The 14103-nt window shown below is 42.6% G+C and overlaps 1 protein-coding gene across 1 annotated transcript; it reads right to left on the bottom strand.

Moving 5' to 3' along the window:
* Positions 1 to 531: 531 nt before the first annotated feature.
* LOC115138881 (potential E3 ubiquitin-protein ligase ariadne-2-like) lies at positions 532 to 11055 on the bottom strand. The gene is made up of 4 exons (XM_029676073.2): positions 10860 to 11055; positions 9891 to 9991; positions 2675 to 2842; positions 532 to 2518 (listed from the first exon to the last, which is right to left on the bottom strand). The coding sequence occupies exons 1-4, from the start codon at positions 10969 to 10971 to the stop codon at positions 2066 to 2068; spliced, it is 834 nt and encodes a 277-aa protein (XP_029531933.1). The 5' UTR covers positions 10972 to 11055; the 3' UTR covers positions 532 to 2065.
* Between the last annotated feature and the right edge of the window lie 3048 nt (positions 11056 to 14103).

Below are 14103 nucleotides of genomic sequence, written 5' to 3'. Positions count from 1 at the left end.
TGGAATAGAGCTAAGCACAGTCAAAATCCTAGAGGAAAACCTGGTTCAGTCTTCTTTCTATTAGACACTGCAGGACATATGCACCTTTCAGCGGGACAATAACCTAAAACACAAAGCCAAATACACACTGGAGTTGCTTACCAAGATTACATTGACTGTTCCTGAGTGGCCTAGTTACAGTTCGACTTGAAAATGGCTGTCTAACAATGATCAACAATCAACTTGACAGAACATGAGTATTTATTTTAAAGAATATTTTGCAAAGCTATTAGAGACTTACCCAGAAGGACTCACAGCTGCAATCACTGCCAAAGGTGATTATAACATGTATTGCCTCAGATGTGTGAATGCTTATGTAAATGCATCATTTCTATATTTAAGTTAATACACATTTCACTTTGTCATTATGGGGTATTGTGTGTGGATGGGTGAGCATTTTAAAAGAATCCTTTCTGAATTCAGTCTGTAACAAAAAATTGTAAAATAAATCAAGGGGTATGAATACTTTCTGAAGGCACGACAAATTGGATATTGTTTCATCATATCAAATCAATTCAAATTTTATTAGTCACATGCGCCGAATACAACAGGTGTAGACATTACAGTGAAATGCTTACTTACGAGCCCCAAACCAACAATGCTGTTTCAGAAAAGTATGGATAAGAATAAGAGATTAAAGTAACAAGTAATTCAATAGCAGCAGTAAAATAACAATAGCGAGACTATATACAGGGGGGTACCGATACAGAGTCAATATGCGGGGGCACCAGTTAGTTTAGGTAGTATGTACATGGGAGTTATTAAAGTGACTATGCATAGATGACAACAGAGAGTAGCAGTGGTGTAAAGAGGTGGTGGGGGGGCACTGAAAATAGTCTGGGTAGCCATTTGACTAGATGTTCAGGAGTCTTATGGCTTGGGGGTAGAAGCTGTTTAGAAGACTCTTGGACCTAGACTTGGTGCTCTGGTACCACTTGCCGTGTGGTAGCAGAGAGAACAGTCTATGACAAGGGTGGCTGGAGTCTTTGGCAATTAACAGGGCCTTCCTCTGACACCGCCGGGTATAGAGGTCCTGGATGGCAGGAAGCTTGGCCCCAGTGAAGTACTGGGCCGTTCGCACTACCCTCTGTATTGCCTTGTGGTCGGAGGCTGAGCAGTTGCCATACCAGGCAGTGATGCAACCAGTCTCTATGGTGCAGCTGTAGAACGTTTTGAGGATCTGAGGACCCACCCAAATCTTTTCAGTCTCCTATGGGGGAATAGGTTTTATCGTGCCCTCTTCACAATTGTCTTGGTATGCTTGGACCATGTTAGTTTGTTGGTGATGTGGACACCAAGGATCATGTGATCTTGTTTGGCTGGTTTATGTAAAAGGGTTGAGTCATGCAAAGCGCTATACAAATTAAATGTGTTATTATTACTATCATTTCTGTTAATACTATCATTATTATCATTATTATATAACTATAATTAAATATGTGTATTTGTTTGATGATTCATTGTTCTTGTACCCAGTGGGAAATCATTGATAAAGGAAACAATATCACAATACTGGTAACATATTTAGAAGAGGACCCCTTGAACAATACCTAGGGTTAGGGTTGACAATAACATGATTATAGAAATATTATCAGAAATGTATGTCTCATACAACAACCGCATTCATAAAACTTTTTCTAAAACATCCAGGTTATTTTAAGGGGGCAAACATTTCTGTTGACCATTGATTACATTTTTGAAATTATTATTATTTCTATTTGCGTTTTTCTTTTTGTTTCAGGCACAGATAAAACAACAGAAATAGATCAGATAATAATCAGTAGTATATGGATTGTTAATCATAAAACATTATAGAATCTAATACATTATTACACATTCTTACACATGTATTACTACGCACATATTGACTTTATACATAATTTGAGTTAGGTACCAATACATTGACATTTTCAATAATATTTTTGTGTTAATACATGCCAATTTCTGTGCTATTATGCCTGTTCTGCATCCGTGTAAGTAATTCAAGTGATCGTAGGAAGGAAAGTGGTACACCTGGATAAAATCTTTATTTATCACTCCATGAGGGTATAGAAGTCTGCCTGGGGGCCACACCAGCAGAGCAGCCTATGAAGTATTTGCTGGTCTTCAAGCACTCAATTGTGAGCTTAAGGCAAACAAAACAGAACTCTTTATTGCAATTCTTGCATTCTATATTTTTACAGCCAGTCTTATCGTGTTCTAACAATACACCACAGGTGGGACAGGCACGTGTGGATGGGCAGCCGGTGACCCCCTGGACATCAGCAAATGTGACAGTAGGGCAGGTCTTCAGCAGTTCCAGATCAGTCATGCAGTCATTGTTGTCACAGTGGTCAGAACTCTGTTGTGAACCTTTCCACTGCTGCAGGCACAGCCAGCAGAACTCGTACAGCTGGCCTTTTTCTGCTGAGCACACTGTGCAGTGGACTCTCAGGTTGGAGAGGTCAGTCCTTGCAACATATGAGTTGCAGCCTGGACACTTGTTTGAGGTGGGGTGTGTAGAATAATAAGTACAAATGAATACTAAATAGGCTTGATTCTGTCCTGCAACATTGCATACTCATAGTTCTTTGAAAAGTGATAGTTTGAATGACTGGATAGTTGAATGCATAAAACAATTTCAGAAAATACTGACCGATTTGTAAGAGTTCTGGGCTGAAACCAAGTCAGCCATTGTCTCCTCAAATTTCTTCATCTCCTCAGGAGTCAGAAGAGCCAGTTTACGCACTTCTGTGTAAGACCACTCCGCACCACACATTTCACCATCTTCACGTGATGCAGGGCAAATGAATGTGCACTTTTTCTGGAATCACAAAATACAGTTTGTGGTCAGCGGTGAGAAATACAAAATACTCAAATTCAAATAGTTTTGTTCTTGATCTTGACGGCAAGTTATAAGCTTCCGAAATTCAGAACAATTGAGTATTCTGAAAAGGTTAATGGTTGATTTTAAATAAATGTTTGTACTGTCACAAGGCAGTGCACAGACCTTTGGTGGGGCAGACGCTAAATGTAACCCCCCCCCACAAATACAAATTCATTCACACTTTTAAACTGATCCTGTTGCTAAATGTTCCATTATTAGGTCATACTTTTCTGCAAAAACACAGTCACCCATCACACATTGTAGGCTAAGCAAGCTAGAACCAAAGATTGAAAGGAATTAATTAAGTATGTTTGCTGGAACCACTACTGGAGAGTGCTATTACCACGTTCACAAGCTAATCGGAATTAGGAAACACTGAAATATCGGACTTGCAAACTGGATGAAAAAAGCATGTGTATAACAATTTGTAGATTTCAGTTTCTTAGTTCCGACTATGTAATCTGATCATCGCTTATGTAGGCTAGATGAATCCGCTAGTTAGCTAGGCTATGCTGTCAAAACAATCTAACTAGTTATAGGCTACTTGATTTGAATTTGTTCTGCTACTGACAAACAGTCAAACAGCAGTTGCCCTCTTCTCTTTCCCTGACCACAAGACAACTTCAAAGTAACCTACTACAGGCAGTATTCATTTCAAACTCACCCCTGGTGTGTAGCTTGTGCATGCAACAAGTGCAGCAATGCACTCATTTTTTAAACTTGACCTTTGTTTAACTAGGCAAGTCAGTTAAGAACAAATTCTTATTTTCAATGACAGCCTAGGAAGAGTGGGTTAACTGCCTTGTCCAGGGGCAGAACGACAGATGTTTACCTTGTCAGCTCGGGGATTCGATCTAGTCCAATGCTTTAACCACTAGGCTACCTGCCGCCCCACTCATTAAGAATTTATTTTAAAAAATGGTTTTTATTTGGTTACTACATGATTCCATGTGTGTTATTTCATAGTTTTGATGTCTTCACTATTATTCAAATGTAGAAAATAGTAAAAGGAAAAGAAAAACCCTGGAATGAGTAGACTTTTGACTAGTACTGTAAGTATCCAGACCCTCAAATCAAATGTTATTGGTCACATGCACATGGTTAGCAGATGTTAATGCGAGTGTAGCGAAATGCCTGTGCTTCTAGATCCAACAGTGCAGTAATATCTAACAAGTAATCTATTCCCCAACAACTACCTAATACACAAAAATCTAAAGGGGTGAATGAGAATATATACATATAAGTATATGGATGAGCGATGGCCGAGCGGCATAGGCAAGATGCAGTAGATTGTATAAAATACAGTACATAAATGTGATAAGAGTAATTTAAGAAATGTAAACATTATTAAAGTGGTGTTATTTAAAGTGGCATTGTTTAAAGTGACTAGTGATCAATTTATTAAAGTGGCCAGTGATTGGGTCTCAATATATGCAGCAGTCTCTCTGAGTTAGTGATTGTTGTTTAGCAGTCTGATGGCCTTGAGATAGAAGCTGCTTTTCAGTCTCTCGCTCCCAGCTTTGATGCACCTGTACTGACCTCGCCTTCTGGATGGTAACTGTGTGAACAGTGGCTCGGGAGGTTGTTGTCCTTGATGATCTTTTTGGCCTTCCTGTGACATCGGGTGTCATGGAGGGCAGGTGGTTTGCCCCCGGTGATGCGTCGTGCAGACCGCACCACCCTCTGGAGAGCCTTGTGGTTGAGGGCGGTGTAGTTGCCGTACCAGGCTGTGATACAGCCCGACAGGATGCTCTCGATTGTGCATCTGTTAAAGTTTGTCAGGGTTTTTGGTGACGAGCCAAATTTCATCAGCCTCCTGAGGTTGAAGAGGGACTGTTGCACCTTCTTCACCACATTGTCTGTGTGGGTGGACCATTTCAGTTTGTCTGTGATGTGTACACCAAGGAACTTAAAAATGTCCACCTTCTCAACTGCTGTCCCTTCGATGTGGATAGGGTGGTGCTCCCTCTGCGGTTTCCTGTAGTCCACGATCATCTCTTTGTTTTGTTGAAATTGTGTGAGAGGTTACTTTCCTGACAGCACACTGAGTGCCCTCACCTCCTCCCTGTAGGCTGTCTCGTCATTGTTGGTAATCAAGCCCACTACTGTTGTGTCGTCTGCAAACATGATGATTGAGTTGGAGACGTGCATGGCCACGCAGTTGTGGGTGAACAGGGAGTATAGAAGGGGGCTGAGCACGCACCCTTTCCCTACCTTCACCACCTGGGGGCGGCCCGTCAGGAAGTCCAGGACCCAAATGCACAGGGCAGGGTTGAGACCCAGGGCCTCCAGTTTGATGATGATCTTGGAGGGTACTATGGTGTTGAATGCTGAACTGTAGTCAATGAACAGCATTCTTACATACAGTAGGTATTCCATTTGTGCAGATGGGATAGGGCAGTGTGCAGTGTGATGGCGATTAAGTTGTCTGTGGACCTGTTGGGGCGGTATGCAAACTGAAGTGGGTCCAGGGTGGCCGGTGATATGATCCTTGACTAGTCTCCCAAAACACTTCATGATGACAGAAGTGAGTCCTACGGGGTGGTAGTCATTTAGTTCAGTTATCTTCTTGGGTACAGGAACAATGCTAACCATGTGGGGACAACAGACGAGGATAAGGAGTGATTGAATATGTCTGTAAACACACCAGCCAGCTGGTCTGCGCATGCTCTGAGGACACGGCTAGGGATGAGGTCTGGGCCAGCAGCCTTGCGAGGGTTTACACGTTTAAATGTTTTACTCACGTCGGCCACGGAGAAGGGGGGGCGCAGTCCTTGTTAGCGGGCTGCGGCGGTGGCACTGTATTATCCTCAAAGCGGGCAAAGAAGGTGTTTAGTTTGTCTGGAAGCGTGGCGTCGGTGTCGAGGACGTGGCTGGTTTTCTTTTTGTAGTCTGATTTCCTGTAGACCCTGTCACATACGTCTCGTGTCTGAGCCGTTGAATTGTCACTCCACCTTGTCCCTGTACCGGCATTTTGCTTGTTTGATTGCCTTGCGGAGGGAATAACTACACTGTTTATATTCAGCCATATTCCCACACTTCTTTCCATGGTTAAATGCGGTGGTTCGCTCTTTCAGTTTTGCGTGAATGCCGCCATCCATCCATGGTTTCTGGTTAAGGTATATTTTAATAGTCACAGTTGGTACAACATCTCCAATTCACTTCTTTATAAACTCACTCACCGAGTCAGCGTATAGGTCGATGTTGTTCTCTGAGGCTGACCGGAACATTTTCCAGTCCGCGTGATCAAAACAATCTCGAAGCGTGGCTTCCGATTGGTCAGACCAGCGTTGAATGGATCTCGTCACTGGTACATCCTGTTTGCGTTTCTGCCTATTAGATGGTAGGAGCAAGATGACGTTGTGGTCGGATTTGCCGAAGGGAGGGCGGGGGAAGGCTTTGTATGCATCGCGGAAGTTAGAGTAGCAGTGGTTGAGTGTATTGGCCCTGCACGTAGTGCAATCAATATGCTGATAGAGTTAAGGTAGCCTTGTTCTCAAATTTGCTTTGTTAAAATCCCGAGCTACAATAACTGCAGCCTCAGGATATATGGTTTATAGTTTACATAGAGTCCAGCAATGTTCCTTGAGGGCCGTCTTTGTGTCTGCTTGAGGGGGAATGTACACAGCTGTGACTATAGCTGACTAGAATTCTCTTGGTAAGTAAAATGTCCGGCATTTGATTGTAAGGAATTCTAGGTCGGGTGACCAGAAAGACTTGAGTTCCTGTATGTTGTTATGATTACACCATGAGTTGTTAATCATGAATCATATACCCCTGCCCTTCCTCTTCCCAGAGAGGTGTTTATCTCTGTTGGTGCGATGCATGGAGAAGCCCTGCATTGGCTTGGCTGTGTACGTAGGGTCATTGTCCTGTTGGAAGGTGAACCTTTGCCCCAGTCGGAGGTCCTGAGCGGTCTGGAGCAGGTTTTCATCAAGGAACTCTCTGTACTTTGCTCCATTCATCTTTCCCTTGATCCTGTCTAGGTTGTTATCCTGGTACCACACTGCCAGGTCTCTGACCTCCTCTCTATAGGCTGTCTCATCATTGTCGGTAATGAGGCCTACCACTGTTGTGTCGTCAGAAAACGTAATGATGGTGTTGGAGTCGTGTTTGGTCACGCATTTGTGGGTGAACACGGAGTACAGGCGTGGGACTAAGCACGCACCTCTGAGGGGCCCCAGTGTTGAGGATCAGCGTGGCAGATGTGTTGTTGCTTACCCTTACCACCACGGCGGATCGTCAGGAAGTCCAGGATCCAGTTGCAGAGGGCAGTGCTTAGTCCTAGGGTCCTTAGCTTAGCGATGAGCTTTGAGGGAACTATGGTGTTGAACGCTGAGCTGTAGTCAATGAACAGCATTCTCACATAGGTGTTCCTTTTGTTGGGGCGGTATGCGAATTGGAGTGGGTCTAGGGAATCCGGGATGATGCTGTTAATGTGAGCCATGACCAGCCTTTCAAAGCACTTCATAGCTACCGACGTGAGTGCTACAGGGCAGTAATCATTTAGGCAGGTTACCTTCACTTCCTTGGGCACAGGGACTATGGTGGTCTCCTTGAAACATATTATTACAGACTCGGTCAGGGAGAGGTTGAAAATGTCAGTGAAGTTGCTCCACGCATCCTTTGAGTACACGTCCTGGTAATCCGTCAGGCCCTTCAGCTTTGTGAATGCTGACATGTTTAAAGGTCTTGCTCACACCGGCTACAGAGAGCGTTATCACACAGTCGTCTGGAACAGCTGGTGCTCTCATGCATGCTTCAGTGTTGCTTGCGTTGAAGCGAGCACAAAAGGCATTTAGCTCATCTGGTAGGCTCGCGCTACCGGGCAGCTCACAGCTGGGTTTCCCTTTGTAGTCTGTAATAGTTTTCATGCCATGCCACATTGGACGAGCATCAGAGCCGGTGTAGTAGGACTCAATCTCAATCCTGTATTGACACTTTGCCTGTTTGATGGTTCGTCTGAAGGCGTAGTGGGATTTCTTATAAGCATCCGGATTAGTGTCCCGCTGCTTGAAAGCGGCAGCTCAACGCGGATGCTGCCTGTAATCCATGGTTTCTGGTTGGGATATTTACGTACGGTCACTGTTGGGACGATGTCGTTGATGCATTTATTGATGAAGCCGATGACTGAGGTGGTATACTCCTCAATACTATTGGATAAATCCCGGAATGTATTCCAGTACTGTAGCGTAGCGTCCGTGTCATCTGACCACTTCCGTATAGAGTGAGTCACTGGCACTTCCTGCTTTAGTTTTTGCTTGTAAGCCGGAATCAGGAGGATATAATTATGGTCAGATTTGCCAAATGGGGATGAGGAGAGCTTTGTATGCATCTCTGTGTGTGGAGTTTTTCCCCTTTGGTTACACATGTGACATGCTGGTGGAAATGATGTAAAACTGATTTCAGTTTGCCTGCATTAAAGTCCCCGGCCACTAGGAGCACCGATTCTGGATGAGCATTTTCTTGTTTGCTTATGGCCTTATACAGCTGGTTGAGTGCAGTCTTAGAGCCAGCATTGGTTTGTGGTGGTAAATAGACAGCTATGAATAATATAGATAGGAACTCTCTTGATAGATAGTGTGGTGTACAGCTGATCATAAGGTACTCTACCTCAAGTGAGCAAAACCTCAAGACTTCTATCTACCAAGCGCTATGATGAAACTGGCTCTCATGAGGTCCACCACAGGAAAGGAAGACCCAGAGTTACCTCTGCTGCATAGGATAAGTTCATTAGACTTAACTGCACCTCAGATTGCAGCCCAAATAAATTATTCACAGAGTTCAAGTAACAGACGTCTCAACTTTGACTGTTCAGAGGAGACTGCGTGAATCAGGCCTTCATGGTCGAATTGCTGAAAAGAAACCACTACTCAAGGACACCAATAAGAAGGAGAATTGCTTGGGCCAAAAAATACGAGCAATGAACATTAGACCGGTGGAAATCTGTCCTTTGGTCTGATGAGTCCAAATTTTTGGTATTTGGTTCCAACCGCCGTTTCTTTATGAGATGTACTGTAGGTGAACGGATGAGCTCCGCATGTATGGTTCCCACCGTGAAGCATGGAGGAGGAGGTGTGATGGTGTAGGGGTGCTTTGATGGTGACATGGTCTGTGATTTATTTAGAATTCAATGCACACTTAACCATTAAGGGTACCACAGCATTCTGCAGCAATACAACAGGACAATGACCCAAAACACACCTCCAGGCTGTGTAAGGGCTATTTGACCAAGGAGAGTGGTGGAGTGCCTCATCATCTGACCTGGCCTACACAATCGCCTGAGATCAACCCAATTGAGATGGTTTGTGATGAGTTGGACCGCAGCGTGAAGGAAATGCAGCCAGCAAGTGCTCAGCAAATGTGGCTACTCCTTCAAGACTGTTGGAAAAGCATTCCTCATGAAGCTGTTTGAGAGAATGCCAAGAGTATGCAAAGCTGTCATCAAGGGAAAGGGTGGCTACTTTGAAGAATCTAAAATATATTTGGATTTGTTTATCACATTTTTGGTTACTACATGATTCCATATGTGTTATTTCATAGTTTTGATGTCTTCACTATTATTCTACAATGTAGAAAAGTAATAATAAAGAAAAACCCTTGAATGAGTAGGTGTCCAAACTTTTGACTGTATATCAAGTATTTTTATTTTAAATTGTTGGTGTTGAGCTGGAGTATGGCGACTGCTATACTCAATTGATGCCCCTAGGCGAAAAGGGCAGGTGTTCCAGCATCCCCAGTGCTCTATCTGTGCACATGCCTGTACTGTCATACAATTATGGCTGAAGACAGATGGTGCGCTGAAGACAACTGGGGGAAAAAACTGGTAAAATAATGACCAGTGATTTTGAGGTCAGAAAGTCAGAGTTCGAAAAAGAGGCCCGAGTTCCCAGCTTGGAATTCCGAGTTGGATGATCTTTCAAAACAAATTTTCCCAGTCCGAGCTTGTTTTCTTCCAGAGTTCCTAGCTGCATAAGTAGCCTACCTTGTCGAGTAGGCTGAGGCACCATCCGGTCAATGACTCTGGGGTGACAGCATGACCACAGGACATCTCTGCCCTCAGAGACTCATATATAACCCCGCCAACTGAAACACAGCACAAACAATATGTTTCTCTTTTGAATTTTACCTACTGGTATTCCCTTTAAATGAGCATTTTCTGTAATGGAGGTCGCAGATGCTCATATCTAAGGTTATAACCCAGGAAAAATGATTTACTAAAGTTATATGATGAATCATTTTGCTTACAATGTAATTTCCTTTCATTTAAATCGTCAATTGTCACTTTGAATTTAGACACACCAAATGTCCAATCGAATCCTAAAATGTATGACATACGAAATGGGTACGAATAGCTAATAATTGTTTTAAATATAGACCCCTCCTCCAATAACAGTTTTCCGCTGGGGGGAATGCTCAATCTTTGTAATGAGGGATTTTCAAAGCGGTAACACCTATGACAAACTTAAAGACATATTATATTTGTAGAATCAGTATAATATTGTAATACCCCTAATTGATTGAATTGACATATACAAGCTATGAAATACTTGTTTACTTTCTAGCATTAAAAATAATAGATAAATACCATAAAACTCTACTGAGTCACTGCTGGGACAGGCTAATTTGCTTACCCATCAGAACATTAAATGCTGCAGTATAAATTGTCTATAATATTTTTTCATTGATAACCGTTCAATATGAACAAAAACATTTGTAGTTATTTGTAATTTTAAAGGGTTTTTCATCGTTGCAAAGGCGAGTGACGCAAATGCCACCGCAATTGAAGAACGACTCATATGCAACATGTATCTGATATATAAACCTATAAGCTTCTATTACATTTTTAAAGTACTTGCCACAGTTGTCATTAGGGTAACATAGCATACAGAACAAATTATTAGCTTAATTTACTCTTCAATTGTCTAACGTCTTAAACTAATGAAAATCTTACTAATGTCGTCATCTCTGTTCACAAACTTGAGCGTCTTGTCTCCGGGGTCATAACATTTCTCTTTCTCCTGCTTCTCTTTCTTCTGGCATTGGGTTGTTTTGCTGTTCCCCATCTTGTCTTTCAACTGCTGCTATCACTATGCTGTGAAGTGAGTTATGAATCTGACTTAGCAAGTGAGCCAAGTCTGCTCGCTGGCTATTTCTTACAGCTGCTTTCAACTTTCACTTTTTCTTTCCATGTCAGTGTTTATAATAGGACACCTGACTGAAATTGACCTCCAGGGGCAGACTGGGACCAGAAATTGTCTTGGCATTTCTGGCCCATTTTTAACCTTGAGGCCACTATTTTGTGCAAATAGCAACTGACAGATTCCCAAAAGCGACAGAGACAGGACACAGCATTGCTCAGCCCATTCCAAGCTCTTCTCTGTCCAGGCACCCCAATGGTGAAACTAGGACAGTGGAGTCCTACCTGAAACCTTACCTCTTCGAAGAATATCTTAAAATAAGACCACAGAACCCCCTCTCCCATCCCCTTGTTTTTCAGTTTGTTATTTTCTTAACTCATATAGTGACTAAATGACAGCATACGTTTCAAGTATCATGCTAGCTAGTCTTTGATGTTACAGGAGGAATGACAGTAACGCAATGCAAACTGATGACCTGGAATAAAATAAACATTTAACCACAGGCCATTGTCTCATCTAGTTCATATTGCTTTTATACTGTCAGCAAAATGTCAAAAAGTTACTGAATGTTTGAAAATTATAGATGACATCATTAGAATGCCTTAATTGACTTGATGGATCAGTTTCTCACATAAGCTTACAGGTTAAAAATATATATCTTTATGATTCTGTGTTTGAAATTCACTGCACGACTGATAGGAATTTTATGAATAATGACTAAACAATGTCTACATTTAAATAGAACTATAACTAATTAAACTCTACCCTGTTTTACAATAATGTTAGTTCATAAGAGATTATGTAGCATGAACAAGGAGTAATTAAACATAAACACCATTCCAACTTAGTTGGAGAGGGATGTGTTGTGTGTTTGAAGTAAGCAAAGAGGCTCATTAACCTATGTTTGAACCCACTCAGCTATAACTCTGCGGCGATTAAATAAGACAGCGAGAGCCTCTCCAGGTTTTCCGTATCTGGAACTGTCTGTTAAGTAATGATAGATAATGGTGAGACTTCAGAAGTTAATCTTGATATAGTGTATGTGTCAGGAGTGTGCGCTAGTGGGTTGGAATACACTTTTGAACCTGCTTTGTCTTGGTCGAGAGGAGGAGATTCATTCTATAACCAATGACATCATATTTTATATATAAACTGTTTTTTGTGGTTCTATGGCAGCGCGCTCCGAGAATAAATACTATTATTTAATTTTGATAAGACTGGTCTCTGTCTTTATGCAAATAAGGATCTTACACATTTTTAGAAAGAGACAGAGTGATTTTAATTGAATTGGTTAATGAACACATATAGGAATTATGAAATTCCCGTGACAACGACTGAGGGACCTTACAGATGTGTGGGGTGCAGATATGAGGTAGTCATGAAAAAAAGAATGGAGCTGGCACAGGACGTACCGGGCTGGGGAGGCGCAATGGAGGCCTGGTGCGTGGAGCCGGCACAGGTGGCACCGGACTGATGACACGCACCTCAGGGCGAGTGCGGGGAGCGGGCACAGGACGTACCGGGCTGGGGAGGCGCACTGGAGGCCTGGTGCCGGCACAGATGGCACCGGACTGATGACACGTTCTTCAGGCCAAATGTGGTGCAGAACATACCAAACTAACATTTCTCTCCTTTCTCTCTCCTCCAACAACTCCATCGCCTCCCCAACGGCACAGGTGGCACCGGACTGAAGTCACACTACCAGGGAGCTAGTTTCTTATGAGAAATGTTTTTAGTTTTTAGGGGTGCAACTGCATCTAGGGTATTGCGCAAGGTTAAATTGAGTTCCTCAGTTAGGTAGTTAACTGATTTTTGTCCTCTGGCGTCCTTGGGTAGACAGAGGGGGTCTGGAAGGACATCAAGGAATCTTTGTGTTGTCTGTGAATTTATAGCACGACTTTTGATGTTCCTTGGTTGGGGTCTGAGCAGCTTATTTGTTGCAATTGCAAACGTAATAAAATGGTGGTCCGATAGTCCAGGATTATGAGGAAAAACATTAAGATCCGCAACATTTATTCCATGGGACAAAACTAGGTCCAGAGTATGACTGTGACAGTGAGTGGGTCCAGAGACATGTTGGACAAAACCCACTGAGTCGATGATGGCTCCGAAAGCCTTTTGGAGTGGGTCTGTGGCCTTTTCCATGTGAATATTAAAGTCACCAAAGATTAGAATATTATCTGCTATGACTACAAGGTCCGATAGGAATTCAGGGAACTCAGCGAGGAACGCTGTATATGGCCCAGGAGGCCTGTAAACAGTAGCTATAAAAAGTGATTGAGTAGGCTGCATAGATTTCATGACTAGAAGCTCAAAAGACGAAAATGTCTCTCTTTTTTTGGTAAATTGAAATTTGCTATCGTAAATGTTAGCAACACCCCCGCCTTTGCGGGATGCACGGGGGATATGGTCACTAGTGTAGCCAGGAGGTGAGGCCTCATTTAACACAGTAAATTCATCAGGCTTAAGCCATGTTTCAGTCAAGCCAAACACATCAAGATTATGATCAGTGATTAGTTCATTGACTATAATTGCCTTTGAAGTAAGGGATCTAACATTAAGTAGCCCTATTTTGAGATGTGAGGTATCATGATCTCTTTCAATAATGACAGGAATGGAGGTGGTCTTTATCCTAGTGAGATTGCTAAGGCGAACACCGCCATGTTTAGTTTTGCCCAACCTAGGTCGAGGCACAGACATTGTGGAATAATAGTGACATTAAAACTATGAAATAACACACATGGAATCATGTAGTAACCAAGAAACTATTCATCAAATCAATTTATAATTTTTATTTGAGATTCTTCAAAGTAGCCACCATTTGCCTTGATGACAGCTTTGCACGCTCTTGGCATTCTCTCAACCAGATTCATGAGGAATGCTTTTCTAACAGTCTTGAAGGAGTTCCCACATATGCTGAGCACTTGTTGGCTGCTTTTCCTTCACTCTGCAGTCCAACTCATCACAAACCATCTCAACTGGGTTGAGTTAAGGTGATTGTGGAGGCCTGGTCATCTGATGCAGCACTCCATCACTCTCCTTGGTCAAATAGTCCTT

The sequence above is a fragment of the Oncorhynchus nerka genome, linkage group LG12, assembly GCF_034236695.1.
Source record: "Oncorhynchus nerka isolate Pitt River linkage group LG12, Oner_Uvic_2.0, whole genome shotgun sequence".
NCBI classification, from domain to species: Eukaryota; Metazoa; Chordata; class Actinopteri; order Salmoniformes; family Salmonidae; genus Oncorhynchus; species Oncorhynchus nerka.
This window is presented reverse-complemented; position numbering and strand designations above follow the sequence as displayed.